At 65.4% G+C, this 27,774-nt stretch overlaps 1 protein-coding gene across 3 annotated transcripts in view; it reads left to right on the top strand.

Moving 5' to 3' along the window:
• Positions 1-27,774, top strand: part of CELSR1 (cadherin EGF LAG seven-pass G-type receptor 1) — a 98,356-nt gene that overhangs the window by 13,900 nt on the left and 56,682 nt on the right. For 2 of the 3 annotated variants that reach the window (XM_059681373.1, XM_059681372.1), the window contains exon 2: positions 21,675-22,313. The exons of the other annotated variant lie outside the window; for it this stretch is intronic. In XM_059681373.1, the coding sequence (XP_059537356.1) occupies positions 21,675-22,313 (639 nt within the window). The remainder of the gene's footprint in view (positions 1-21,674; positions 22,314-27,774) is intronic. 3 annotated transcript variants of the gene reach the window in all.

The following is a 27,774-nucleotide window of genomic DNA, read 5'->3' on the forward strand; positions in this document are numbered from 1 at the left end:
AGAGGGTGGCCGCTGTCCGGTGGCACTGGGACAGGTGGTGCACGCGCCTCCCCAGGCCTCGTCCTCCCCAGAGCCCCAGGCCGAGCGCAGGCCCTTCCCGGGAGCTCTGGCGCCCGGCCGCTCCTGGAGCTTGGTGCCCCGGGAGGGGCAGGGAGAGGCCCGTCTGGCAGGTGAGTGCAGAGAGGGGCGGGCTCAGTGCTTCACACGGGCAAGGCCCCTCTCCGGGGCGTCCTCTCCACTCCCCGCTTTGGGAACAGCTTTATTAACCTGGGGCGCCAGCCCGAGCCCGTCCCAGGGGCAGACGCCACTCTCCTGTCTCAGGCCGCGAGGCGGGCTCGTCGCTGCCCCTGTGCCCACTCTGCCTCTGGGGACAGGGCTGTCGCCTTCTCCGCCTTCTCCGGGCCGTCCTGCCCCCGGGGGTGGGCCACGTCCGAGGCTTAAGACCTTCCCTTAAAGGCACAGAACTCTCCTTACAGGACATCAAGGGTTTAAAAAGGAAACCGTTGCCACGGGGTGTCCTGGGGGACGGGGGCGGGACCTGCCGGGCACCAGGGGAGGAAAGCGGTGGCCTTGGAGGACGTGCACAGCCGAGGCCACAGCTGGCCCTCCTCGTCGGTGTGGGTGTGTGAGTGAAGCATCCCTGAGTCCGAGACGTGGTTGAGGAGTTTTCAGTGGACGCCGGGTGGCCCAGCGCGGTCAGGGGTGCGCCCCGCCAGGCTGGGGGTGGCACAGGCAGGCGGCCGGGTGGGGCGGGGGCCCAGGGCTTCTCCTGCAGCCACACTTGCGGGGCGTCGGATGACGCAGGTGGCTCTTGGGCTGCGGGCACTTGGGTCAGAGCTGAGCCGGGCTGAGCTCCTCGCTGTGGCGCTGACTTCGAGGAGGAGGTGCGGGCATAGATATTGGCTGCGCTAGACGCTGGGGGGACCATCGGGGCTGTTATAGCCTGGGGCCTGTTTGGTCCCGTGATGAGGAGGTGGCCTGAGCCCTGGTTGGTCCCGTGATGAGGAGGTGGCCTGGGCCCTGGGTGGTCCCGTGATGAGGAGGTGGCCTGGGCCCTGGGTGGTCCTGTGATGAGGAGGTGGCCTGGGCCCTGGGTGGTCCCGTGATGAGGAGGTGGCCTGGGCCCTGGGTGGTCCCGTGATGAGGAGGTGGCGTGGGCCCTGGTTGGTCCCGTGATGAGGAGGTGGCCTGGGCCCTGGGTGGTCCCGTGATGAGGAGGTGGCCTGGGCCCTGGGTGGTCCCGTGATGAGGAGGTGGCCTGTGCCCTGGGTGGTCCCGTGATGAGGAGGTGGCCTGGGCCCTGGGTGGTCCCATGATGAGGAGGTGGCCTGGGCCCTGGGTGGTCCCGTGATGAGGAGGTGGCCTGTGCCCTGGGTGGTCCCGTGATGAGGAGGTGGCCTGTGCCCTGGGTGGTCCCGTGATGAGGAGGTGGCCTGGGCCCTGGGTGGTCCTGTGATGAGGAGGGTGGCCCCTGGAGCCCGTGGCGGTGTGGGGCTCCCGGCTCTGGGCTGCCATGGGTGCCAGGCCTGTGCAGCTCAGGGACCTGGGACAGAAGCGACTTGTGCTCTCGGAGGCAGCAGGACCGCAGTGTGACCCAGTGGAACCGAATGGCGGAGGCCGGGAGGAAAGTGAGCGGAACCGTCCCTCCACGTGTGTGGCCGGGACAAGGGCATGGGCGTGCCCACGAAGCCGGCTGAGTGGCGAGGGGAGGTGGCGCTCCTGTCTGCTCGGCACGAGAGGCGGGCGGAGCTGGCAGCGCCCTGGCCGCAGGGCGCCCTGGATCGGCGGGAGAGGCGGCTGGCTCCGCTGCTGCCCCCACCTGGGTGGTGCCCTCGAGGCCCCTGGCCCTGGTCTGCCGGTCTGCTGGCCCCGCCCCCTCCTCTATCTGCCCCCCTGCCCCCGTGCTCATTGTGCTCATTCTAGAACATTCCAGCCACAGGGGGAAGCAGGACATCACCCCCGCGCCCCAGCCTGGAGACAGTCCCTGGTCACCGCAGGGTTTGAGTCTGAGAGGAGGTCCCTGGGCTCACCACCTTCCTCCCCGCCCGGGCCAGGGTTGCCATGGCGATGGGTGCGCCCTCAGCGTCCGGGAGGCACCTCTGGGACTGGCATTGAGGAGTCGGAGTGGGTCCCGGAGCTGTGTGTCCCGCTGGCTTCAGCCCCCTCCAGGGAGGCCCGGGAGGGGCCCAGCGCCAAGGGATGAGCCTCATTTCCTGACGGTTACGCTCGGATCCCTGGCTTTTAAAGGCGCCTGTGTGTCTCCCACCAGGTGACTGACTGGAGCTTTTATGGCTCCGGCTTCTCAGGCCAGAGGTGGACGGGGCGGGCCGCACTCGGGGGGTGGGGGGCGCGGGGGTTCAGAGCGGCCAGCTCACGGGCGAGCAGCCTTAGAGAGAGGCCTGGCCGGGGGAGGCGTGACCGGCTCGGGCCCCTGTGCCCATGAGGGGGGCGTTGATCTGGATGGAGGTGGGGAGGGCACACTGGTCCTTCCTGCCCTGTTGGACGGACCATTTACTTACCCAGCAGCCTGTGCCGCTTTATGGGGCAGCCCTGCCCCCGGGGGTCACTGGGTCTTGCCAGCCCCCCTGGCCCAGCAGGGAGGCATCCCTTCCTCATGGAGAGGCCAGCCCTCCCTAGGACCCCAAAGACCCTCCTTGGTTGCCTCCCACACCTGCCGAATGTCAGCCCCAGAGTAGGCGTCCCCCTCAGCTCCGCTGACCTCCATAGCTGGTCACCCTCCCTGGGGGTGTCCTGTGCCCTGTAGGACATGAAGGGCCCCCCACTGCATGCCACCCCACCCCTACGTCATGACAACAGACATCGCACCTGTTCCCTGGGGGCCTGTGCTGAGATGCTGGGTGGCCAGCGGGCTCTGCCGGGCGAACCTTGGACCCCCCTGTGCCTGGCACGGCCCCTGGCACTCAGAACCATGGGCACCTTCGGGCCGCGGTGTGTGTGGTCCAGGGGGTTGGCCGGGGCTGGTAACGTGAGTGCAGGGTGCTGGGCACGACCCTGAGGGCCCGGGAGAGGAGGCCGCCCAGCGCCCTCGTCATCGGCAAAGGAGTGACGAGCCCCCTGTGCAGGTGTCGCGAGAAGGCGGGGCATGGGCACCCCCTGCAGGTCCCGCTCCTGCACCCCCTGCCCTGTCCCTGTGACATCGGGGAGCCTGGCTGTGCCTGGTCCGCCCGGACGGTGCCGGGGGCCACCTGCATCCTCTCCCCAGAGCAGGCCCCGGGGACGCTGCAGCTGACCGGGACTGGAGGGAGGCGCAGGCACAGGCGCAGGGACCCAGGGGGCGGTGGGCATCGGGACACCTTTATTTCTCTTTAATATATTTTATTGTTGTCAGAGAGGAAGGGAGAGAGAGCGAAACATCAGTGATGAGAGAGCATCGTGGATCGGCTGCCTCCTGCACGCCCCCTCCTGGGGATCAAGCCTGAAACCCTAGCACAGTGATGGCGAACCTTCTGAGCGCGGCGTGCCAGCATTTTGAGGAACCCTAACTGAACTCTGGTGCCGTGTCACATATAGAAATTTTTCGATCTTTGCAACCATAGTAAAACAAAGGCATATTTTTGATATTTATTTCATATATTTAAATGCCATTTAACAAAGAAAAATCAACCAAAAAAATGAGTTCGCGTGTCAGAGGTTCGCCATCACTGCCCTAGCACGTGCCCTGACCGGGAGTTGAACCGTGACCTCCTGGTTCCTAGGTCGACGCTCAACCCCTGAGCCACACTGGCTGGACCTGCATTATGACACCTTGAAAACAGGGTGGAGGAGCCACTGGGCTCCGTTGTCCTGCCTGGGACAGGAAACGAAACCAGAAGGCCCGCTGCCTTCCAGAACCTTCCCGGGACACGGGTTGCGGTCACACTCTGAGAGCCGCACGGGCGGCGGCCGGCCCCGCGGTCATTGCGATGTGCCGGTTCTCATGCTGCGGCCTCCCAGCCGTGCCCGAGGGAACGTGCTGTTCATGAACCGCATTTCCCGGCCGCCAGACCCGGGTCCCATCTTGGAGGGAAACAGCCCAGGAATGGGGGCGGCAGGTTGCCCTTGAGCAGAGCTGCTGCCGCGGGGTCAGCAGGTTCATTGTCCAAAGCAGTGGGGTCACCGTGAGGGCAGCGGGTGCGCGGAATTTGGCAAGTAGGCGCGGTCCTTTAGGGAGGGGCAGGGCCGAGCAATGTGACAAATGCCACCAGCACAGACTCTTCCGGGGCCGGGGGCGGGTGACCGAGCAGATGACAAGGGAGAAGGCAGAGCTCCCTGCTACTCTGAGTCCTCTGCTCCCGACAGGCACCCCTCCCCGCCCCGCCCCCTCCGTCCCGTCCCCCGCACAGACATGGTAGCACCTGTGGGCGCACAGTGTGGCCGCAGGAGTCCCTAACAGCACACCTACCGCCCTCTGGAAGCTCCGACCAGGGACCGGTCAGCGCCCGAGGTCGGCTCGCTGCTGTGGCCACAGCCGTGGAGGTGACTGAGGGCGAGAGTGGGGTGCAGGGGGGGCTGGAGGGGGTGGAAGGTTTTCTGGGTCCGACTGTTACCAACACAGATGCCTGTGGGAGGGGGCCTGCCTGAGCTCCTCTTCCTGTGGGAGAGGTGGGGGGAGGGCACGTGGAGCCCACATTCCCAGAAGAGAAGGTGTAGGCGGCAGGCGGGCCAGGTGGCAGGAGGGGCTGCTGGGCCAAGACTCCCCCAGAGGCCCCCCGGTCCTGGGAGGCGGCCACTGGGTGCCACCTGGGCAGGGGCCTGGGCATACACCCCACTGTGTCCCCAGCACCAGGCGGGCACTCTCGGGGGCTGCTGTGGCCAGAACGGCTGCTGGCTGTCAGCCACGATTTATTTATTTATTATTTGTGAAAAATATATTTGTATTGATTTCAGAGAGGAAGGGAGAGGGAGAGCGAGATAGAAACATCGATGATGATAGAGAAACATCGATCGGCTGCCTCCTGCACGTCCCACACGGGATGGAGCCCGCAACCCGGGCCCGTGCCCTGACGGGGAATGGAACCGTGACCTCCTGGTTCATGGGTCGCTGCTCAACCACTGAGCCACGCCGGCCTGGCTGATGGAGACGCAGTGCAGAGGTCTCTGGGCCGGCCCACGCCTGAGGACTGGGTCTCCCAGGGGCCCTGGCTGGTGGTGGCTGTGGAAGGTGGCAGGCCAGGACCCAGGCCAGCCAGTGACAGCGGCCAGGGTGACGCACCGGCGAGGACGCTGCCAGCGTGGTATCCCATCAGGGAGCCCACAGCCGGGCAGACAGCCGACGGACACGCACTGGACAGCATGAAGGTGGAAGGAGGCGCGGAGGGTGGGCGTGCCTGTGTCGGCACGGGCAGCCAGCCCTCGTTATTCCGGAACTTAAACACTGGATGTTCTGGAAGCCCCTCGGAAGGGCAGGTCTTGGGAACGCGTGAGGATTCCAGGAGGGGAGACGCCTCCATGGACTGGCGGGGACTTGGGTGGGGGCCGGGGAGCCGAGGGGACCAGGCGCCAGGTGGGCAAGGCCTGCCCAGAGCACCGGGCTCAGCGGTGCTGCCTGCTGTGGGCCACCGTGTGGCAGCGGTTTCGGATCGCCGTTGCCATGGGTGATGGGGGGGAAGGGGCCGCAGGCCGACTCCCCACCCAGAAGACGGCCGTGAGGAGACGGAGCCGGTGGGAGCCGTTCCCGGCGTGTCCGACCCCAGGACCGGCCGTTGGTGGGTTTGCTTCTGCCCTCGCAGCCCCAGCCGCCGGAGTAGAGGGGGACACGGTTATAAAGTGCATTTCGAGAAGAATGACACCCCGCGTCGCCGGGCCCTTGTTGTAGACCCCCCCAGAGGTCACGCGGCACAGGTGGGGCCCCGGCCTCTGCTCTTTTGTGGCGGCGATGGGTGTCACGCCCCCTCGGACACTGCGATCCTGTCATTTGGCCGGTGGCCTTTGTGCTGGGCTCCCATTCAGCCCGCCCCGTCCTCTGCAAAAGCACAGAGCGCGGCTGTCATTGTCCCCAAGGTTACTCATCAACCGCCTGGCCGCCAGCCTGCGCGGGACTCCCGTTTCCATGGTTACCGCCATCCCTGTGAATGTGATCCCAGAGCCTGGGGGGAGGGGCCGCGGGGCTCCATAGAAAGGGCACCGCCTGCGCAGGTGAAACCCGGCACCGGTTCTGGCGGTGTCGCCGGGTCCCTCGGGGCTGTGCCGGGCTCCCCGCAGCGCGGAGCCGGCTGTGGGCGCGGACCGGGCGGGTCACGCAGGACAGGCAGGTTCCCAGGGACCCAGGGCGCTTCTGGGGGCTGGTGTGTTCTGAAGGGGGCGGGGCTTGGCTTGGGGGCGGGGTTTGCAGTGGAGGGGTTCAGAGGGCCGTTTGGGGGGTCTGCGGGGCGAATGCAGAGAATGTTGGGAGATTGTGGGGCCAGGGTGGATGGGTCAGGGGCACCGGGAAAACACTCGATTCAGTTTTTTTTTTCATATTGCTTTTTCTTTTTTATTGATTTCAGAGAGGAAGGGAGAAGGCTAGAGAGATAGAAACATCGGTAAGAGAGGAACATTGTCTATTAGCTGCCTCCTGGGGATCAAGCCCTCAACCCGGGCCTGGGGATCGAACCGGTGGCCTGTTGGCTCCTGGGTTGACACTCGGCTGCTAGCCACGCCGGCCGGTTCAGTGTCGCTGTTCCCGCAGGCAGCCATGCTGGGTTGGTGGCGGGCTGCGTGCGTCCCGTCTTGCCATTGCAACCAGGGAGTGACTCCTTGGGCAACAGTGGGCACGCGTGCCCAGCTTCCTGGAACGGGCAGGTGGAGCGGATTGATGCGTCAGGAGGCGCGGGGTGTTTACACTTAGATGAAGTTACCACAGCGCCAGTTGGCGTGCTTGCCACCAGCCCAGACGCCGGTTCACCTGTCTTCCCCTAGCTTGACGTTATCCTTGCCCGAATGTTTGCCAACCCGACGGGTAAAAATAGTCCATTGTTCGGTCCGCCGCCCTCCGCTCTCCGATTCCTCCGGGCGGGGCTGCTATTCAAGCGTTCGTGGCCATTTGCATGTCTGCTGAGACCTGCCCGGTCCTCGTCTTTCTCGGGCGGCTTCTGGTTTGGGGTTTGGGGTTCCCAGCCCGGGATTGTACAAGTGCCCCAGGTCTTTTACAGTCTTACCTTCTTAGCGTGCGTGGCTCCTGATGCTATGGACCTGGGGCGATGGTGGGAGGTGGCTGTTGTTACAGATAACATGCTGTGTAGAGGGTAACACTGCCGCTGTTCACCGATGCCGTGGTGACATCCTGGGAAGATCCCGGGAGCGTTCAGGTAAAGGATCGAAGGAACAAGTGAGTTCAGCAAGGTGGTTGGCTACGTGGGTGAAACACGAAATCAAGTGTGTGTGTGCGCCAGCAGGACATGGGGGAGAAATGGGGCGCGTGCCTTCTGATGGCTTACGAAGGTCAAACCACCAGAAATAAACGTAATAGAAATAGGCAGGCGACTACCAAACGTCCAGGTGAGCGTCCGGGAAGGCTCCGTCAGTGTGGGGACGGGCCACGCTCGGGGGCCGGGAGCCGGGTGCGGAAAGGCGGTCCTTTCTCCCCAGACTGTGGGGTAGACTCAGTGTGATGCCACCCAAGCCCACAGGGGTTTTTAGGGGAAACCGAAAAGAGCGACAAGCTGACGCTAAAACTTCCATGTCAAAACATACACGCTTACATGTATGAACACATGCTAACCTGCATATAAGCTTTGTATGTAAACTACATTGTATGGAAATCTTACACGTAAGCAAAATGGGCCGAGAAGAGCCCAGGCCGTCCTGAGCAGGAGCGAGGTGGGGCCTGGTCCGCTGGGTGGCGAGGCTGTCGCCAAGCCTTGGCGACGACCGGCCTGCCGGGGGCCAGGGGCCGCCAGCGAGGGACGGGGAACACTGGGAGCCCGTGTGGACAGGATGACCCTCAGCAGCGAGGGCGGAAGAGCTCGCGGGGCTGCAGCCACCCCGAGGCGGGTCCTGGGCGGCCTTTCCCCTGAAGGTGCTTCACGCGGTCGTCAGTCCTCACCTGAGGACATTTTCCCATCGGCTTCCAGAGCGCGTGGAAAGGAGGGAGGGAGGGGGGGAGAGGCAGGCCCGGTTGCCTCCCACACACGCCTGTGCCAGGGGCGGGGAGCGAACCCGCAACCCAGGTATGTGCCCTTGACCGCAAATTGAACCTGAGACCGGTTGGTGCCTGAGCCAACGCTCTAGCTATTGAGCCACACTGGCCAGGGAAGGTCTAATCTAATCTTTTTAAATTTATATAAAGCTACATGGAGTTTTATTTAACACTGTTTTTTTAAAAAATATATATTTTATTGATTTTTTACAGAGAGGAAGGGAGAGAGATAGAGAGTTAGAAACATCGATGAGAGAGAAACATCGATCAGCTGCCTCCTGCACATCTTCCACTGGGGATATGCCCGCAACCCAGGTACATGCCCTTGACCGGAATCGAACCTGGGACCTTTCAGTTCGCAGGCCGACGCTCTATCCACTGAGCCAAACCGGTTTTGGCAACACTGTTTTTTTAAAAATATATATTTTATTCATTTTTCACAGAGAAGGGAGAGGGATAGAGAGTCAGAAACATCGATGAGAGAGAAACATCGATCAGCCGCCTCCTGCACCCCCACCCCCTCACTGGGGATGTGCCCGCAACCAAGGCACATGCCCCCGACCAGAATCGAACCAGGGACCCCTCCGTCCGCAGGCCGATGTTCCATCCACTGAGCCAAACCGGTCAGGGCTTAACACTGTTTTTTTTCAAATTTTTATCTGTTGATTGGGGTGACGCCCAGTGGAATATGCAGGTCTTGTAACATAGAAACCCACACATGAAACCTGTATGTTCGTGTTGACCAATGTCTCACCTAAAACCGGCAGGTCCTGCCCCCGGTGCTCGGGCTCCTGTGCGGTGGTCACGTGAGGGCCTCCCAGGCCCCTGGTCACCCAGAGGCCGGATCACCTCTGCACCCCCCCGCACCCCCCCCCCCCCCCCCCGTTTTCCTCTCTGCCCCTGAGCAGGCGCTGGGGCCCAACAGCCGTTCCAGGTCGAGGCGCCGCCCCGCTCCTCCCTCCCCGTGGGCAAGAGACGGGAGGCGAGGGCTTCTGCGTGGAGGTGGCGCCCGCTGGCTGGAAGGGTGGGCTTAGTCTGTTTTCTTAGGTACGCACTCCCCCCCCACCCGCTCTGAGAAATTTGTAATGTTCTCCGTGTTTATTCTGTCTACCTTTTCATCTCACGTCTGCCACGAGCTATTTCTAATCTCAAGGAAATACTCTCAGGGTAGGAGCAACACCAGCCTTAGGCCTGGAACGCCGAGGGGCAGGTCCACGGGGCAGAGGTGGAGCGGCGACTCCCCCCGCGGTGGCGTCAGGGCCGGAGCCGGCACTGGGAGTTACATCAGGGCTGGTGTCCGGGCGCAATGGCCTCTGCTCGCCGTGGCTCTTTCTGTGGTGAACCCTCACCCGAGGATATTTTCCCGTTGATTTTTAGAGAGAGTGGGAGAGGGAGAGACAGAGAGACACATTGATGGGAGGGAGACACATGGATTGGTCGTCTCCTGTACACACCCAGACCCGGGCCCAGGCTGGGGAGGAGCCTGCCACCGAGGTACGTGCCCTTGACCGGAATCGAACCCGGGACCCTTCAGTCCGCGGGCCGATGCTCTATCCACTGAGCCAAACCAGCTTCTTTACGTACAGAATTCACAAACATGTAACTAAGGCCACTGACGGCCACCCTGTTTTAAATTTTATAACAAGAAGTGGGACATCTGTTCTGAACCAAGACTGGCCTGTGGGTTCTTTCGGCTCCAAGGACCCAGCTTCGCTCCTGGGGCGAGGAGGGACGCCGTGCCCTGGGCCTGCCTGAGCCTGGGATGAGGCCCTGGGTGGACGTCCGGGTTGGCCACCGTGGACCCTGTGGCCCAGCTCCCCCTCCCTCCTGCCTGGTGTCAGGACGGTGGGTCCCTGTGGAGCTTTCACTCGGCCTGCCTCAGTGCCTGCATGTGTTAAAGAGAAGAAATGACTTAATCTTTCTCCTGTTTGCTAGTTTATAAGAACTTTAAAAAAACCCAAAAACCTTCCATCCCGGCCAGTGTGGCTCAGTGGTTGAGCGGCGACCTATGAACCAGGAGGTCACAGTTCGATTCCCGCCCGGTCAGGGCACATGCCCGGGTGGCGGGCTCCATTCCCCGTGTGGGGCGTGCAGGAGGCAGCCGATCCATGATCCTCTCTCATCATTGGTGTTTCCCTCTCCCTTCCTCTCTGAAATCAGTACAAAGATAAATTAAAAAACAAAACAAAAGACAAACAAAAGCATTGCAGGTTTGTGTGACACGGGGGTTCTCACATGGGGTGATTTCACGCCCCCACCCCCAGGCGTTAGGCGCCGTCAGGGGCAGGTGGCCGTCGCGGTGAGGGAGTGAGGGGCGGGCGGTTCCGGCTGCGGTGGAGCCCGGGGATGCTGCTCGGCGTCCTTCAGTGCAGGTGACCGTCCCGGTGCTGGCGGAGCGACCGGCTTGGGAAGGTGCAGGCCTGGGTTTCACTCGGTGCTGCTGCTGTGTGCCCTGACGGGGCGGGGTGGGGGTGAAGGGCAGCGGGGGCCGTGCTCCTGGGCGGACGTGGGCTTGCATTTCCCCACGTCATTAACCGGCCGAGTGGCCGTGGGCTAGTTGCTGAGCCTCTGACCCTCGGGGGCCTGGCCTATAAAACGAGGGAAGTGGAACCACTGGCCGGGACCTTGAGGATGAGGGGGGCCGCAGGGTGCTCGGGTGGCTGGCGATGAGGAGGGGGACACTGGGACCTGCCTTGCCAAGGACGGGCGGGGCGCGTCTGCAGGCGTTGGGTGTAGATGTTTCTATTGTTTTAAAGGTGAACCCTCCCCACCTGCACACACACCTGCAGGCCAAGGGGGGCCACAGGCGTCTCCCTGCGGGTCACTTCCGCCCTTTCAGAGGGGTTTTCTGGGGCAGGCATGGCCGCGGTGCACGGGCGTGAGTGCCTGTGGCTTGTCTCTCACGGTGACATGAAACGTTTAGACGGCGAATGTGGGGGGGGGGGGGCGCGGGTTGGCGGAGGCGGAGGCGCGAGTCAGGTTTCCGGGCCCAGCCCCAGGGGAGCTCCCGGCTCCTGGCTCCTGTCCGTCAGCCGCAAAGGAGGGTGCGGGGCCTGAGTCTGGGTTCTCTGGGCTCCAAGGACCTGGCACGCACCCCATGGGCTCTGGGAGCGCCGTCCTCGGGGCCGCTCCCTCGGCTGCTCCCCGTGGCTTTCCCCGGCCGGGCCGGCAGCAGGGCCGGGGTCTGCACCTCTGGGCCTGGGAACCGCTGTCCCGGGAACCTGGCGGCCACAGAGGGCGGGCAGGAGAGGGGAGCATGTCCTGCCCCGGCGCTGGCTCCGTGGCCGCAGCGGCCTGGCCGGACGTGGCTGAGGTCAGGAGTCTGCAGAGGCCTGGGCACCCGACGTGGCCTCCTTCCTCCGCCTCATTCGCCCTCGGGCGTGGGGCCGGGGCCGGTGAGCGAGGTCGGGCTCTGCCCCGGGCAGGAGCCATGGCAGAGCTGGCCGCGGTGACACATGCCTTCTCACAATGCCCGCCCCCCCCCCCACGGCTGGCACTTCGGGTGGTGACAGCTGGAGGGACGGGGCCACAGCCACCTGTTGGCTGACGGTTCCGAGCTAAGGAAAGCCCGGAGGCCTCGTAAGACGGTCGCAAAGGGAGAAGGTCCCGCCCAGCACCGAGTCCCGGGTGCAGAGCAGCAGCGGCCGCCCTGGCGGCGCTGGGCACGTCCGGTGGCCCGAGCCGGTCTGTCCCTCCTGCCACCGTGACCCGCCCGCCCGCCGCCGAGGGGTGTGCGCAGGGCAGGGGCGCAGCTCCTGGAAACGTCCCGGTGGGCGGGGAGGCGTGGGGGGCGCCCTGGGCCCCTCCCTGGTGCCCGGCGCCTCCGCACACCTGCCTTCTCAGGTGCCGGCCTGGAGTGGGGGACTCAGGTGATAAAGCCACACTCCCCCCTCACAGGCCCATGTGCACACTCACACGCAGGCCCCGGTGCACACACTCACACTCACACGCAGGCCCTGGTGCACACACTCACACGCAGGCCCCGGTGCACACACTCCCCCCTCACAGGCCCATGTGCACACACTCACACAGGCAGGTCCTGGTGCACACACACACACACACGCAGGCCCTGGTGCAGATACTCACACACACGCAGGCCCGGTGCGCACACTCAAACACGCAGGCCCTGGTGCACACACACACACACGCAGGCCCTGGTGCGCACACTCAAACACGCAGGCCCTGGTGCACACACTCACATTCAAGCGCAGGCCCCGGTGCACACACTCACACTCACACATGCAGGCCCAGTGCGCACACTCACACACGCAGGCCCCGGTGCACACACACACTCACACACGCAAGCCTTGGTGTGCACACGTGCACGCACACACACACGCAGGCCCTGGTGCACACACACACACTCACACATGCAGGCCCCGGTGCACACACGCGCAGGGCCCGGTGCACACACTCACACTCACACACTCAGGCCCCGGTGCACACACTCACACACACAGGCCCGGTGCGCACACATGCACGCACACACATGCAGGCCCCGGTGCGCGCGCACACACTCACACACATGCATGCCCCGGTGCACACGCACACACTCACGCACGCCCCGGTGCACATACATGCACGCACACACGCAGGCCCCGGTGCACATACATGCACATACACACGCAGGCCCCGGTGCGCGCACACACACACGCGCAGGCCCTGGTGCACACACTCACACACGCAGGCCTCGGTGCACACACACACACGCAGGCCCCGGTGCACACACTCACACGCAGGCCCCGGTGCACATACATGCACGCACACACACACAGGCCCCGGTGCACACACTCACACACACGCAGGCCCCGGTGCACACACTCACACACGCAGGCCCTGGTGCACACACCCACACTCACACTCCCGCCTCACGGTGCCCACGCACCGGTGTCCTCCCTGCTGCCCAGGAGGCTCGACAGCCACACCTCCCAGGACGTCCCGGGTCCACAGGGAGGACGGGGCCTCGGGGGTAGCTCTGCTCCGAGCGGAGGGAGGCCGCCACAGTGACCGTGGCCACAGGGGCCGTGAGGGGACAGGGCCGGGTCCAGCCCTGAGCACTGCTGACCACAAACCCCCACCAGCTGCTCTTCCGCCCGGAGTGCCCTCCTCCTGCAGCTCAGGCTCCAGGCAGTGCCCGACCCACCTCCATCAGCCCCTGGGGCGACCCTCCCCCACACCTTCCATCAGCACCCTGGCCTCTCCTTCCCCACACCTCCCATCAGCACCCTGGCCTCTCCTCCCCCACACCTCCCATCAGCACCCTGGCCCCTCCCCCACACCTCCCATCAGCACCCTGGCCCCTCCCCCACACCTCCCATCAGCACCCTGGCCCCTCCCCCACACCTCCCATCAGCACCCTGGCCTCTCCTCCCCCACACCTCCCATCAGCACCCTGGCCTCTCCTCCCCCACACCTCCCATCAGCACCCTGGCCTCTCCTCCCCCACACCTCCCATCAGCACCCTGGCCTCTCCTCCCCCACACCTCCCATCAGCACCCTGGCCTCTCCTCCCCCACACCTCCCATCAGCACCCTGGCCCCTCCCCCACACCTCCCATCAGCACCCTGGCCTCTCCTCCCCCACACCTCCCATCAGCACCCTGGCCCCTCCCCCACACCTCCCATCAGCACCCTGGCCTCTCCTCCCCCACACCTCCCATCAGCACCCTGGCCTCTCCTCCCCCACACCTCCCATCAGCACCCTGGCCTCTCCTCCCCCACACCTCCCATCAGCACCCTGGCCTCTCCTCCCCCACACCTCCCATCAGCACCCTGGCCCCTCCCCCACACCTCCCATCAGCACCCTGGCCTCTCCTCCCCCACACCTCCCATCAGCACCCTGGCCTCTCCTCCCCCACACCTCCCATCAGCACCCTGGCCCCTCCCCCACACCTCCCATCAGCACCCTGGCCTCTCCTCCCCCACACCTCCCATCAGCACCCTGGCCTCTCCTCCCCCACACCTCCCATCAGCACCCTGGCCCCTCCCCCACACCTCCCATCAGCACCCTGGCCTCTCCTCCCCCACACCTCCCATCAGCACCCTGGCCCCTCCCCCACACCTCCCATCAGCACCCTGGCCTCTCCTCCCCCACACCTCCCATCAGCACCCTGGCCTCTCCTCCCCCACACCTCCCATCAGCACCCTGGCCTCTCCTCCCCCACACCTCCCATCAGCACCCTGGCCTCTCCTCCCCCACACCTCCCATCAGCACCCTGGCCTCTCCTCCCCCACACCTCCCATCAGCACCCTGGCCCCTCCCCCACACCTCCCATCAGCACCCTGGCCTCTCCCCCAGGACCCTTCGCACCGTGGCCATCGCCCACCCGCCAGGACCCAGGAGGGCAGACTGTGGTCCTGAGTCTCTAGGTCTGGGCCGGCCGAGGGCTGTGCGTATGTGCTGAGTGAGGGAGGGATGGCAGTGCTGTTAGCTGGAGGAGTTGAGTGGCAGATTTAGATCTTTAACGGATCCATTGCACAAACCGTCCTCCTGGCATGAGCGGTAAATGTCTGCAGCGGGGTGTCCCGGGACCTACGCCCTTGGGGCACGCGGAGGGAACTCCAATTTGTTACTGTTAAGTCGTCTCTTAATCACTTAATAGTGCGATATCTGATATTAGATTAATCTCTTCCATCTGTGCAGACCCGGCCGGGCGCCACGCGAGAGCTGGGAGCCGGGGTTCTCCTTCGGGAGCTCGGAGGTGTGTGTGTGTGTGTGTGTGTATGTGTCTCTGTGTGAGTGTGTGTGCGTGCGCGTGCGAGTGTATGTGTGTGAGTGAGTGTGTGTATGTGTGTGTGTGTATGCGGGTGTATGTGGGTTGGTGTGAATGTGTGAGTGTGTGTGCGAGTGTGTGTATGTGTGTTGGTGTGAATGTATGAGTGTGTGTGTGCGCGAGTGTATGTGTGTGAGTGTATGTGTGTGAGAGTGTGTGTATGTGTGTATGTGTGTGTGTATGCGGGTGTATGTGGGTTGGTGTGAATGTGCGAGTGTGTGTGCGAGTGTGTGTGTATGTGTGTTGGTGTGAATGTATGAATGTGTGTGCGCGCGCATGCAAGTGTATGTGTGTGAGTGTATGTGTGTGTGTGTGGGTGTGTCGATGTGCGTTGGTGTGAATGTGTGTGTGTATGTGGGTTGGTGTGAATGTGTGAGTGTATGTGGGTGTGTGTATGTGGGTTGGTGTGAATGTGTGAGTATATGTGTGAGTGTGTGTGTATGTGGGTGTGTGTATGTGTGTGTATGTGTGAGTGTGTGTGTGTGCACGCGTGTATGTGTGTGAGTGTGTGTGTGTGTGTGGGTGTGTCGATGTGCGTTGGTGTGAATGTATGAGTGTGTGTGTGTATGTGGGTTGGTGTGAATGTGTGAGTGTATGTGGGTGTGTGTATGTGGGTTGGTGTGAATGTGTGAGTATATGTGTGAGTGTGTGTGTGTATGTGGGTGTGTGTATGTGTGAGTGTGTATGTGTGAGTGTGTGTGTGTGCGCGCGTGTATGTGTGTGAGTGTATGTGTGTGTGTGTGGGTGTGTCGATGTGTGTTGGTGTGAATGTGTGAGTGTGTGTGTGTCTATGGTGTGAGGGGGCGTTATGTGGAGGAAGGGCAGGCAGGAGGTCCTGGCCATGCACACAGTAGGTGCTCAGTGGGGACTCCCTCCTGGGAGCTGGGTGGCCTGCAAGGTGGGGAGCAGGGGAGCAGAGGGGAGACCCGGCTGCCTTCAGGGAACAGGGCTGACCGGTCGGGGTGGGGGTGGTGTCGGGCCTGGACGCATCCCAGCGAACATCCCCGGACTGTGTCCTGGTGTGTCCTGGTGTGTCCTGCTGTGACCTGCTGTGTCCTGGTGTGTCCTGGTGTGTCCTGGTGTGTCCTGCTGTGACCTGGGAAAGGGATTGAGAGCGGGAGCAGAGGGGCTGTGAAGTGTGTCACTAAGGAAACCCACCGTGGCTCCCGAAGGCGGAACGTGGTTCCGTTTCTCCATCTGCCCGTGGGCGGCGCTGACCGCTCCGGTCCAGCCCATTCCGCCGACCCGGGCCGGCGTGCGCACGGGGCAGACCTGGGCGGCATGGACCGCCTGGGGGAGGCGCAGCCCCTGCTCCTCGGTGGTTGGGGCCGCTCGCCCGGGTGCTGTGAAGGGAAGGTGTCAGCCAGCCGGGGGGGGGGGGGGGCGGGGGGAGGGTCTCAGCTTCACTGGAGGTGCCCCTCCCGTCCAGCCCCCCATCCAAGTGCAGTTCTGAGCCATCTTGAGTCTTGGCGCTCGCCCACCTCTCAATAGGCCTGCAGCTCTTTTATTTCGGGGCAGGAGGAAGGCGCCGCTAACAATGGCCCAGGAAGGGCCCGCAGGGCAACATGAGGGTGGAGAGCTGGTCTCCGCTGGACCCTCACCGAGGGCAACGTTTTTGTCCCCCCTCCTCCCCCCAATACGGCAGCTCAGCCGCCATCTGGAGGTGGGGAGCCGGAGGTGCGAGAGGAGTGAGTGAGCCTCAGCCCAGACGAGCGAGCGTGTGCAGGCGCCTGCGGAGGACAGGGGCGCGGAGCGCGTTCTCCGTGGCTGAATTTCTCTGCTGCGGCCGCGGGAGGCCTGGTTAGCCATCGAACCCCCTCCCCCCACAGTGTCCTGCTGGCTCGGCTCTTGAGACGTGGGATTGGAATTTTCTTAGCAAATATTTAACCAGGAAGAAAAGGAACACCCCTCCTTCTCTGTTCTCCCCACGCACGTTGCAAATTAATAGACGTCTGGGCCAATATTTGATCTTTTCCCCAAAAGAATGATTCACCGGCTCTTCACGCAATCGCAGGGGGGGTCCCTGGAGGAACAGAGGTGGCGGGTGGGTGGTGGTCCCCCTCGGAGGCTGGGGGGCCCGCCGGGTGCTGCCCCTCGCCGGGCGGCGTGTGGGTGAGGTCACTGAGGGCTCCGCCCAGGGTCTCCGAGGGCCTCAGGGACGCTGCGGGCAGTGCCCGGGCCTCACGATGTGAGGTCAGCCCCCGCCCTCCCCCGAGTTGAGACGCCAAGCCCGCCGGGATCAGGGGCCTCAGCAGCCTCAGCTCATTAATCTCGGGGGTGTCGCTGCAGTTATTCTGGAGGGAGCTCGGGCCCCCGAGTGGGGAGACACGGGCAGGTCAGGGGGGTGTCTCCCGGTCCCCGAGAGATGCTGTGCCCTGTCCCTGAGGAAGGCGCAGGCTGCAGTGGTGGCTGCTGGGGGCTGAGCTGGGCTGGAGGGACAGCCTGTCCCCTGTGAGGGGCCGTGCACCCGGGCAGGTGGGTGTGTGAGGCCAGGTCCCCGGCCAGGTCCCACCCCGGCAGCTGGTCCCCCTCCAGCACCCCCCCCACCTTGGCTATTCAGGCCTCTGCCCTACCTCCAGGCCTGTCAGGGTTTGACAACCTGAACGTCTGATTTCTCCTGCAGCCGGTGGGTGGGTGCTGGGTGGTGAGTGGGTGGTGGGTGGGTGCTGGGTGGTGAGTGGGTGGTGGGTGGGTGCTGGGTGGTGAGTGGGTGGTGGGTGGGTGCTAGGTGGTGGGTAGGTGATGGATGGTGGGTAGGTGATGGGTGGTGGCTGGGTGATGGCTGGGTGCTGGGTTCTGGGCAGTGAGTGGGTGCTGGGTGGGTTCTGGGCGGTGGCTGGGGGCTGGGTGCTGGGTGCTGGGCGGTGAGTGGGTGCTGGGTGCTGGGTGGGTGCTGGGTGGTGAGTGGGTGCTGGGTGGTGGCTGGGTGATGGGTGGGTGCTCGGTGGGTGCGCAGTTGTGTTTAATCACCTGGAGGCAGAGGAAGCAGCACTGGGCGGTTCCAGCGCCTTTGTTGTAGCTCTTGCTCTAAACAGCTACAAATTACTGGTATTAGAAACCCGGCTCCCCCTCCGCGTTAAGCCTCCGAGTTCATCATTGTCTCTGGGAGCCTGGGGGAAGCGCAGGGGGACGGTGCGGGCCTCCTGGGACCCCAGGCTGTGTCCCGGCCCAGCCCCGGGCCTCTCTGGGCCCGTCCCTGTGGCCAGAAGACCCTGCTCGGCCCTCCCTAGCCGGGGGGGAAGCAGGAGGGAGGACCGTGCGGGCTGTGCCCCCTGGGACTCGGGCCGAGTCCTGTCGTCCGGGGTTAGCTGGCGAGGAAACTGAGGCACGGGCGGTTCGGGACCTTGTCTCCAGCGGCTCCCAGAGACGGCTTCAGCGGCACCGCTGGTGAGCGTGGGGGTCGAGCGTCAAGTCCAGTCCAGGAGTTCGGACACAGACGTGGGGGCGGCCGCGTGACCAGGCGGCAGCGATTGGCGGGGTGTGTGGACGAGCCAAGGACACGAGGGTCGCCCGTGACATCGGGCGCTGGGAGAGGCGGGACCGGAGCCCCCGGTGGAGCCGGCCCTGCCGACACCCGGACCTCGGCCCCCCGGCCCCCAGACAGACAGGATATGCTTACGCCCGGTGTGTGGCGCTGTGTCACGGAGCCCCGGGCACTGCCCCGCCTCCCGTGACCTCTGACCCGCCAGGCCCGCAGGAAGGCGTTTCCTCCACTCGTGTGATGAGCTCCCCGCCCCTCGGAGACCCTCCCGCTGCCTCCTGGGGCATCCGGCACCGCATCTCGCAGATGCAGCCCCGCCCCGTCCTGCGGGCCCCTGGCTCCCTGAAGACCCGTGTGGCCTCTGCCCCGGCGTCCCAGGGCTGGGCCCCCCACGGGGGACGTGATAGTGGACAGTGGGACCCTGTCACCAGTCAGAGGCCAGACAGGTGCTGCCCTGTGTGACCACCTGTGCTTTCTGCAGGTGCACGGCTCCCACGGGTGCATCCCTCCCACAGGTGCATCCCTCCCACAGGTGCACGGCTCCCATGGTGCACAGCTCCCACGGGTGCATCCTTCCCACAGGTGCACAGCCTCCCACGGATGCACGGCTCCCACGGGAGCATGGCTCCCACGGGTGCTTCCCTCCCACAGGTGCACGGCTCCCACGGGTGCACAGCCTCCCACGGGTGCACAGCTCCCACGGGTGCATTCCTCCCACGGGTACACGGCTCCCACGGGTGCACAGCTCCCACGGGTGCATCCTTCCCACGGGTGCATCCTTCCCACAGGTGCATCCCATGGGTGCATGGCTCCCACGGGTGCACGGCTCCCACGGGTGCACGTCCTCCCACGGGTGCACGGCTCCCATGGGTGCACGGCCCCCGCGGTTGCATCCCTCCCGCAGGTGCACCCTCTGGGTTCGGCGTCAGTGCCCCACAGCCGCCCCTGCCATCCATTCTGTCCCCCCGACTGTGGCTCCGGTCAGTGGCTCAGCTCCCAGCCTGGGCGACACCCACAAAGCGGACCCACTGTCTCCAGGAGCTGGGTGCCCGGGACGGTCCATGGTGTTGGGGGCAGTCGGTGGTGACTGGCAGGTGCCTGTTTGTTTCCCAGCATCCACCGGGAGTCCAGTCCGTGCTCTCTCCTGGTCAGTGGCTCTGTCCCTGAGCGAAGGGTGTCCCTGCCACGTGGCGTGTCTTCCTGCGCGTTCCCTGCGCTGTGCCCCGCTGGCTGCCTGCGGGAGGGTCTGAGGCACCCCCACCCGGTGGGCAGGGTCGCCCGAGCACCCGGGACCCGCTGGGCTTTGAGCTAAAAGTCAGCACCTTTTAAGAACCTTCGCGTCTTGGGCCGGGTCACGCCCTCGTGTGGTTTAAGGTGAACAGCGTGTTTCATAACACCCGCCACCCGGAAGCAGACGGGAGCGGCCCCCTGTCCTGTGGCAGCGGAGCGGGCCTGGGCACAGACAAACACAGAAACACCCACGAGAAATAGCTCACTGGGGAAATGGGGTCTCTGATGCTGTTTGTGCAAATGTCCATCTCGGGGTTAAAGAGAAGCCACTGGAACTCATTCTTACCTGCCCCCCCCCCCGTACCCCCTCACGCCTCCCCCTTCACGAATGTTTATCCAGCAGCTCCGAGTGCCAGGAACTGTTCCGGACGAGGCGCGTTGGGCAGGAACAAGACCTGCAGGTTCCCAGTCCTCACGGGCCCGCGGGGGGGGGGGGGGGGGGTGGGACGGACAGCTATGAACAAATAAGAATAAAATCGGGGGACTAAAGCAGGGGTGTGGCAGAGTGTGAGGGGTGTGCAAGCAGTCCCTGTGCTGAGGGGCAGTCACTGAGACCTGGATGGCCGTGGGGCAGGAGGGGGGGGCGGGGGTGGGGGAGGTGACAGGGCAGACCCTGTAGGACCATGAGGTGGGGTAAGCAGCGTGGGTCCGATTCAGGGTGCCTTCGGGGCCACGAGGGACGACGGCCGGGGGTCCGCCATGGGAGGACCACAGTGGAGGGAAACTGAGGCAGTTGCCGTCCAGCCCACATCCCAGGGAGGGGAACGCATGCTCCCTCTTGTCGGGGGAGTGGCCTCGTGTGGGGAGGAAGGCGGTCTGTCTGCGCCCTGTGCTTTGCCATTTTCTTTGGCCTAAATTCACTTCCTCATCACTTATCTGTGGTCACCACGGGCCCTGTGCATGAGCCGCAGAGGGGGTCTGGGCTGTCCACGTCCTGCCCCTGCTGTGCGGGCCTCTGGGTGTCATACGTCCTCGAGCCCCTCCCTCCCGGTGCCGAGGTCACGCAGACCGCCAGGCCCCGGGGGCTGAAATGAGCGGGTGGCCGAGCGCCCAGCGCCCGCCCCGGAGCCTGGGGTCGGGGTGGGAGCGGGCTGTGTTCCCCACAGGAAGTGTCTCCGTGTCTCCGTGTCCCCGTGTCCCTCACGGTTCCCCCGCACCGGCCGGACCCTCTGCTTCGCTGGGCGGCCACACGGCGCACCGAGCGTGCTGTGACTTTGGAGCCGTTCCATTTCCCATTGTCCGCACAGGCTTTGTGCTGCAAGTGGGGGGAGGGGGGCTTTTCGCCATGGAAACGGGGGGCCGGGCAGGGCGCCACGTTGAGGGAGGGGAAGGCGACGGATCAGGTTGCGGGGACACTGAGTCTGAGAGTCAGAGGATGTGGCTTTGCCCGGCTTTCCCGGACCCCTCGGCACAGTCGAGGAGGCCTGGGAGGCGGGGGAGGCCGTGCCTCGGGGGCCCATCGCCATCACGGGGAGCCCCTGGGACCAGCCCTGGGACAGCTCCTCTGAGTCTGGACTCAGACCGATGGTTGCTCAGCTCTGTACCCCCGGAGTCCTGCCCTTTCTGTCTCAGAACCCTAAGAACCTTGATCTGCGCCGAGTTCGCCGTGTGGCTGAGGTGGGGCGGCCGGTGCGCGTGTGTCCAGAGCAGCGTCGCTGAGCGTGTCCTGTGCGGGGCCAGAGACGCAGGGAGAGCAGCCTTCGCCAGGGGCCTGGGTGGGACCGGAGGGGCTCCTGGCGGTTGGAACAGGCGCAGAGGCACAAAACTGGGGCTCAGGGTCCGCTTGTGTCTGGAGCAAAGCGTGGGGGGTGGGGGGCTTCAGAGGTAGAGAGGGGCTGGACCCCGGTGGTCTCGGGGTGCCCTGCTGAGCGGTGCGGGGGGGGTCCTCTGGGGGCTTCTGAGCCAGACAGACGTGGTGGGCTGAGCGTTCGGACGCCGAGGGTGGAGGGAGAGGAGGGGTCACGGGCGGGGCCGGGCACCACGGGCATCGCGTGACCTGCCCCCTGTGTCCGCAGACGGCGTCCACAGCGTCACGGCGCTCTGCACCCTGCGGGTGACCATCATCACCGACGACATGCTGACCAACAGCATCACCGTCCGCCTGGAGGACATGTCGCAGGAGCAGTTCCTGTCCCCGCTGCTGGCCCGCTTCGTGGAGGGCGTGGCCGCCGTGCTGGCCACCAGCAAGGACGACGTCTTCGTCTTCAACGTCCAGAACGACACGGACGTCAGCGCCCGCATCCTGAACGTGACCTTCTCCGCCCTGCTGCCCGGCGGCGGCCGCGGCCGCTTCTTCCCCTCGGAGGACCTGCAGGAGCAGATCTACCTGAACCGCTCGCTGCTGACCGCCGTGTCCACCCAGCGCGTGCTGCCCTTCGACGACAACATCTGCCTGCGCGAGCCCTGCGAGAACTACATGAAGTGCGTGTCGGTGCTGCGCTTCGACTCCTCCGCGCCCTTCGTCGCCTCCGCGTCCGTGCTCTTCCGGCCCATCCACCCCGTCAACGGGCTGCGCTGCCGCTGCCCGCCCGGCTTCACGGGCGACTACTGCGAGACCGAGGTGGACCTGTGCTACTCCAGCCCCTGCGGCGCCCACGGCCGCTGCCACAGCCGCGAGGGCGGCTATACCTGCGAGTGCCAGGAGGACTTCACGGGTAGGTGTGCGCCCCGGGGGCAGGGGTGCGGGCCCTGGGGGCCGGGGGTGTCTCCCGGGGGCACAGGGGGTGCGGGCCGTAGGGGCAGGGGTGCATCCCGGGGGCAGGGGTGCGGGCCCTGGGGGCCGGGGGTGTCTCCCGGGGGCACAGGGGGTGCGGGCCGTAGGGGCAGGGGTGCATCCTGGGGGCAGGGGTGCGGGCCCTGGGGGCCGGGGGTGTCTCCCGGGGGCACAGGGGGTGCGGGCCGTAGGGGCAGGGGTGCATCCTGGGGGCAGGGGTGCGGGCCCTGGGGGCCGGGGGTGTCTCCCGGGGGCACAGGGGGTGCGGGCCGTAGGGGCAGGGGTGCATCCCGGGGGCAGGGGTGCGGGCCCTGGGGGCCGGGGGTGCGTCCCGGGGACGGGTGCGTCCCGGGGGCGCAGGGGGTGCAGGCCGTGGGGGCAGGGTGTGCGTCCCAGGGGTGCAGGGGGTGCGGGCCGTGTGGGCGCAGGGAGTGCAGGCCGTGGGGCCAGGGGTGCGTCCCGGGGACAGGGGTGCGTCCCGGGGGCGCAGGAGGTGCAGGCCGTGGGGGCAGGGTGTGCGTCCCAGGGGTGCAGGGGGTGCAGGCCGTGTGGGCGCAGGGGGTGCAGGCCGTGGGGGCAGGGGGTGCGGGCCCTGGGGGACGGGGGTGTCTCCCGGGGGCACAGGGGTTGCGGGCCATAGGGGCCAGGGGTGTGTCCCGGGGGCACAGGGGGTGCAGGCCGTAGGGGCCGGGGGTGCGTCCCGGGGGCAGGGGTGCGTCCTGGGGGCGCAGGGGGTACAGGCCGTGGGGGCAGGGTGTGCGTCCCGGGGGCGCAGGGGGTGCGGGCCGTAGGGGCCGGGGGTGCGGGCCATGGGGGACCGGGCACCTGTGCTTGGCTCCCAGCCCCCACGTTCTGGGGTTTCCCTCTGTCCGACTTCCTCCTGTGGAGACAGACGGATGCTGGGCCGGGGGTCGGCCCGTGAACCTTGCAATGACTTCCTGACTCGAGCTCTGAGGTCCCAATTGGCCCGCGACGTCAGTCACCCTCCTAGGAGCAGAGTCCCCGGGGGAGACACCGCAGGCCTCGGGGCTCCTGGGCAGTGGCTCCCATTTAGAGCCCTTCGCCACGCCCGGTGGGCAGGTGGCTGTGGGCACCCGGTGGGCGGGTGGCTGTGGGCGCCCGGTGGGCGGGCGGCTGTGGGCGCCCAGTGGGCGGGCGGCTGTGGGCGCCTGGTGGATGGGTGGCTGTGAGCGGCGCGCCTGGGTGGAAAGCGGGAGCCGTCGGTCCCAGGCCTGGAAGGAGAGCCCTGCTTCCACGCCTCGTTGTCTGTGGCGATGACTCAGGCGCTCTGCCGGGAGCACGCCCTCCGCTCCGGGCGTCCTGACTCAGACGCGGGGGACCGCTCCGGCGGCAGCCCACGCGGCCGTGGCGGGCCCTGCTCTGGGCTGGCCTCGCGGCACATAAGTGACGGCCGCCGGCAGAACCAGTTTGCGGGCCCACGGGCTGTCTGGAGAGCGGGGGACCGGGCGGGGCTGCATCCACCCGACGGCAGAGCTCTGCTGTTCGAGCGTATGTGTTCGGTGTAAACAGCTGTGGACTCGGGGCCTGCCGGGCGGACGCGGCCCGGGTTTACCGAGCTGAGACGGCTCGGGATTAGCGGGCGTTTCTGAGCAGGAAGAGAGAGTGACGCTGTGGGCGGCTGGCCTGGCAGGAGGAGGCGCCGCCGGGGAGGGGCGTGCGCCCCGGCCTGCCGCCTCTGCACCTGCGTGGCCCCTCACCAGCGGTGGGAACGGCCGAGCGGCGGCAGAGGCCCTCGGTTGCCTGCCCCGTGTCCTCCCGCCCCGCCCGGCGGTGGCCGGCTGTCCTGTCCTCCCGGGTCCGGAAGGCTCTGCCCGTCCCCCTCACTGGGTGCTGATCCTGAGCTGGCTGCACGGGGGCTCCTGGTGGGCGGCCCCGGCCCCTTCCTCCCTCCTGAGTTCTCGGGGTGGGAGGGGCTCCGGTTCTGCCCAGGTGACCTGGACCCCTGCCCCCCGAGTCTTAGCGGCACCGTGCTCCGAGGAGGTCCCCTTGCGGGAGGTGTCTGTCCCTCCCTCTCCTTCCTGCTTCGTGGCGTGGGGCTGGCCTCTCGGCCTCTGTCCAGGTGCTGTGGCCCCACGCCCCCCAGAAAAGGCCCGCTACCCTCCCGGGAGTGACCGCTCACTCACTCTGTGAGTCTTCATTGAGTCCCTGCTGTATGCCCGGCCAGTGCACACGCCATACCTGCCCCTGCCCCGCCGGTGGGCCCCCAGGGTTGCTGTGCGATCGGCCCTTTCCCTGGGCGAGACGTGTCTGCGGGGACCTGGTGGGGGACCCCTCCGGCACCCCCACACTCGGGCGGAAGCCTAGGCTGGGGTCTGATGTGGTCGAGGAGCCCAGCCCTGCCTCGTGGGCCACAGCAGCAGGCTGGGGTTCGAGAGGCCCAGGGTAAGCCGAGGCCACGAGGGACCTGGGGGCCCCTGGGTCCCTGCCCAGGAGGGGTTGGCCTGTTGAAAACGTCCCAAGTTCTCAAAATTTTGTTTTCATCACAAGAGTCATTTCTAGAAAAATAATGGCCGGGAACCGGCCCCGCGTGTCATCGCCAGGGTCGCCCGGAAGCGGCGGGCTGGGCGGGGCCGGGCCTCTGGACGCCGCGGGCTCTAAGGTGACCCTGCGCTTCCCTGCAGACAGGCCGGCTCGGGCTGACGGCCGCACCGTCCGCTTCCTCTCGCTTCCTCCCCCTTTGAAGCCCGCGCTCCTCCGTGGAGATAATGGAGCTCATTTCTTCCCGGTGAAAGCGGCGCTGTCGTCGCCCGGCTTCGGTTACGGCTCCCGGGAAGCGAGCCGGCCTGGCGCGCGGGCGGCTTCCTGTGCTGCTGACACAGACGCCGGCGCTGGTGGGGAGGCAGCTCGGGAGAGCACGCCCGTCCTCGTCCGCTGGGGCCGCGGAGGGGCCCGAGGCGTCCCGGCCCACGGTCCCGTTTGTCATTGTTTTTAAAAAACATTTTTATTGATTTCAGAGAGTAAGGGGAAGGGAGAGGGAGAGAGAGACGTCAGTGATGAGAGAGAATCACAGACCGGCTGCCCCCCTGCACGCCCCCCACTGGGGATCGGGCCCACAGCCCAGGCCTGTGCCCTGACCGGGAATCAAACCATGACCTCCAGGTTCATGGGTCAACGCTCAGCCACTGAGCCACGCTGGCCGGGCCCAAAGACATGCCTCACACTGCTGGGGTCCAACCCCAGCAGGTCCAGGGGTCCCCAAAGGTGTGGACGGAGTCGGCGAAGAAGGAATGACACAGAGACAGCGTTCAGTTGATCAGCAGCCTAGCCAGGATCTCTAGCCAGGATCTCCAGCCAAGTTCTGGTCTGGATCTCCAGCGAAGTTCTGGTTAGGTTCTCCAGCCAGGTTCTGTCCAGGTTCTCCAGCCAGGTTCAGTCACCAGGTTCTAGTCAGGTTCTCTTGCCATGTTCTATCCAGGTTCTGTAGCCAGGTTCTGTCTCTAGGTTCTTCAGCCAGGTTCTCTCGCTAGGTTCTGTGGCCAGTTTCTGTCCAGGATCTTTTGCCATGTTCTCTCCAGCGAAGTTCTGTGTCTAGGTTCTGTGTAGGTTCTGTGTCTAGGTTCTGTCTCTAGGTTCTGTGTAGGTTCTGAGTCTAGGTTCTGTGTCCTGTTGTCTTGTTACATCTGTATTTATACCAGTTGATTCCAATCCTATCAATCTCTATTCCAAAGGTTAGGGCGTTTCTTATCTCCATTCCAGGGAGTAAAGATTATGCAGCTTAAGCATGATTGTTCGTAGTTAAAGTGATTAACTACCCGCCTGGCACTTAGTTAAGGAGTTTTATTCCCTCCCTAACTTCAGGGGAAAATCCCTACCTGGGGAAACAACCTTTCTCAGAGAGGTGACCTTGGTTAAAACACATAGTGCCAAGAAGGTGAGCAAACATATTAAGAACAGTATGCCATATATGCCAGGTCCCTTGAAACAGCAAGGATGGACCGGCTCCCAACATCACACCGTCAAAGCCTCCTGGTGACGTCCCCCTGCGTGTGGGAGGGGAGACAGACCCCGTGGCCGGCCAGGCTCTCGGTGTCCAGTGTGGGAGGCGGCTGGTTCTGCAGCCGGAGCCAGACCTCGGGCCCAGGAGGGCAGAGGTGGGCGGCCTGTTCACCCCTCCTGCCTGTCCTGCAGCCGCTGTGACAGAGCCCCCAGCAGGGGCGAAACAGCACAGTTACTCCCTTGCCGCCCCCCCCCATCCCCCACCAGGTTCTGGGGGAGTTCTCTCCTTCCGGTTTCGGGAGGCCCCCGCCTGCACGCCTTGGCTCGCAGCCCCATCCTCACCTCGCTCATCCTCGGCTTCTGCGGTCCCAGCGCCTGCGCCCACTCGCCCCCTCCCTCTCCCGCGGACCCTGGTCACTACCTCGGGCCCCAGCAACCCAGGACACGCCCAGGTCCGGGTCCCTAAGGAACAGGCCTGGGAAGCCCCCGCAGGGTGAGGTCACCTGTCCTCAGGCCTCAGGGAGGGGGAGGTGGCATCCGGGGCTCCGTCCGGGCCCGCACCCACTTGGCACTGCGTACACGTCCATGGCCGGAGTGCGTAAGCGAGGCCTTGGCCGTGGGCACCCAGGGGGCCGGCTGCCCCCGATGGGTGTTCTCGGAGGCACAGTGGGACCTCCGAGAGTGGCAGCCCGGTTGTCCGGTCAGCGCCCCCGGAGCCCTGTCCCTGTGTGGGTGGACGGGTGTCTCCTGGTCGCTCTCCCGAGCCGGGGCCTGGGGGCCGCGTGGCCAGACCTGGGCGCTGGGGCGGAGGGAGGGCTGGTGCGAGGGCGTGAGAGGAATGCGAGCCTGCGTGCTCTTTCCCGCGGCAGGAAGGGGTTTGAACCCGGAGGCTGGGCCGCTGCTCGCGGATGATGGAGGTGCGAGCGAGCATTCCGGCTGCGTCTGGACACGTTGCCCTGTGAGGGTTGGCACGGTTCCCCGACCGATAACGCGGGGGGGGGGGGGGAGCCGCCCGCCCGCCTCGGGGCGCACCTGGCAGCTTTCCTGCCGCCCCGGGCTGTCTTTCCCGCCCCCCAAGTCCTCCCGGGTCCGGAAGACGGGGACGGTCTCTTAGGGCTATTTTCTGCACCCCGCACCCCCCTCCCCGTGAGCGTGAGGGTGGGGGGCGCCCTTTCCTGGGGGGAAGGGCCCAGTGGGGCTGGGGCTGGGCCGGGCTTTAGCACGGAGGCCGCGTGCAGGGCTGACTCGGGGCGCGGTCCCGCCCCCAGGTGTGTGGCTGACTCCTGTCCAAACAGCCAAACCGCAGGTACACGGGTCTGCCTTTCTTTCCTGCTGGGATGCATTTTTATTTTTATTTTAAAAAATGGGTGTGTCTGGGGTTCTGGGAATTTGCTCCAAAGACAAGAATGAAGTCACCGTGAGAAGGCCCAGCCCAGGACAAGCCC

This window comes from Myotis daubentonii, chromosome 2 (assembly GCF_963259705.1).
Source record: "Myotis daubentonii chromosome 2, mMyoDau2.1, whole genome shotgun sequence".
Classification (NCBI taxonomy): Eukaryota; Metazoa; Chordata; class Mammalia; order Chiroptera; family Vespertilionidae; genus Myotis; species Myotis daubentonii.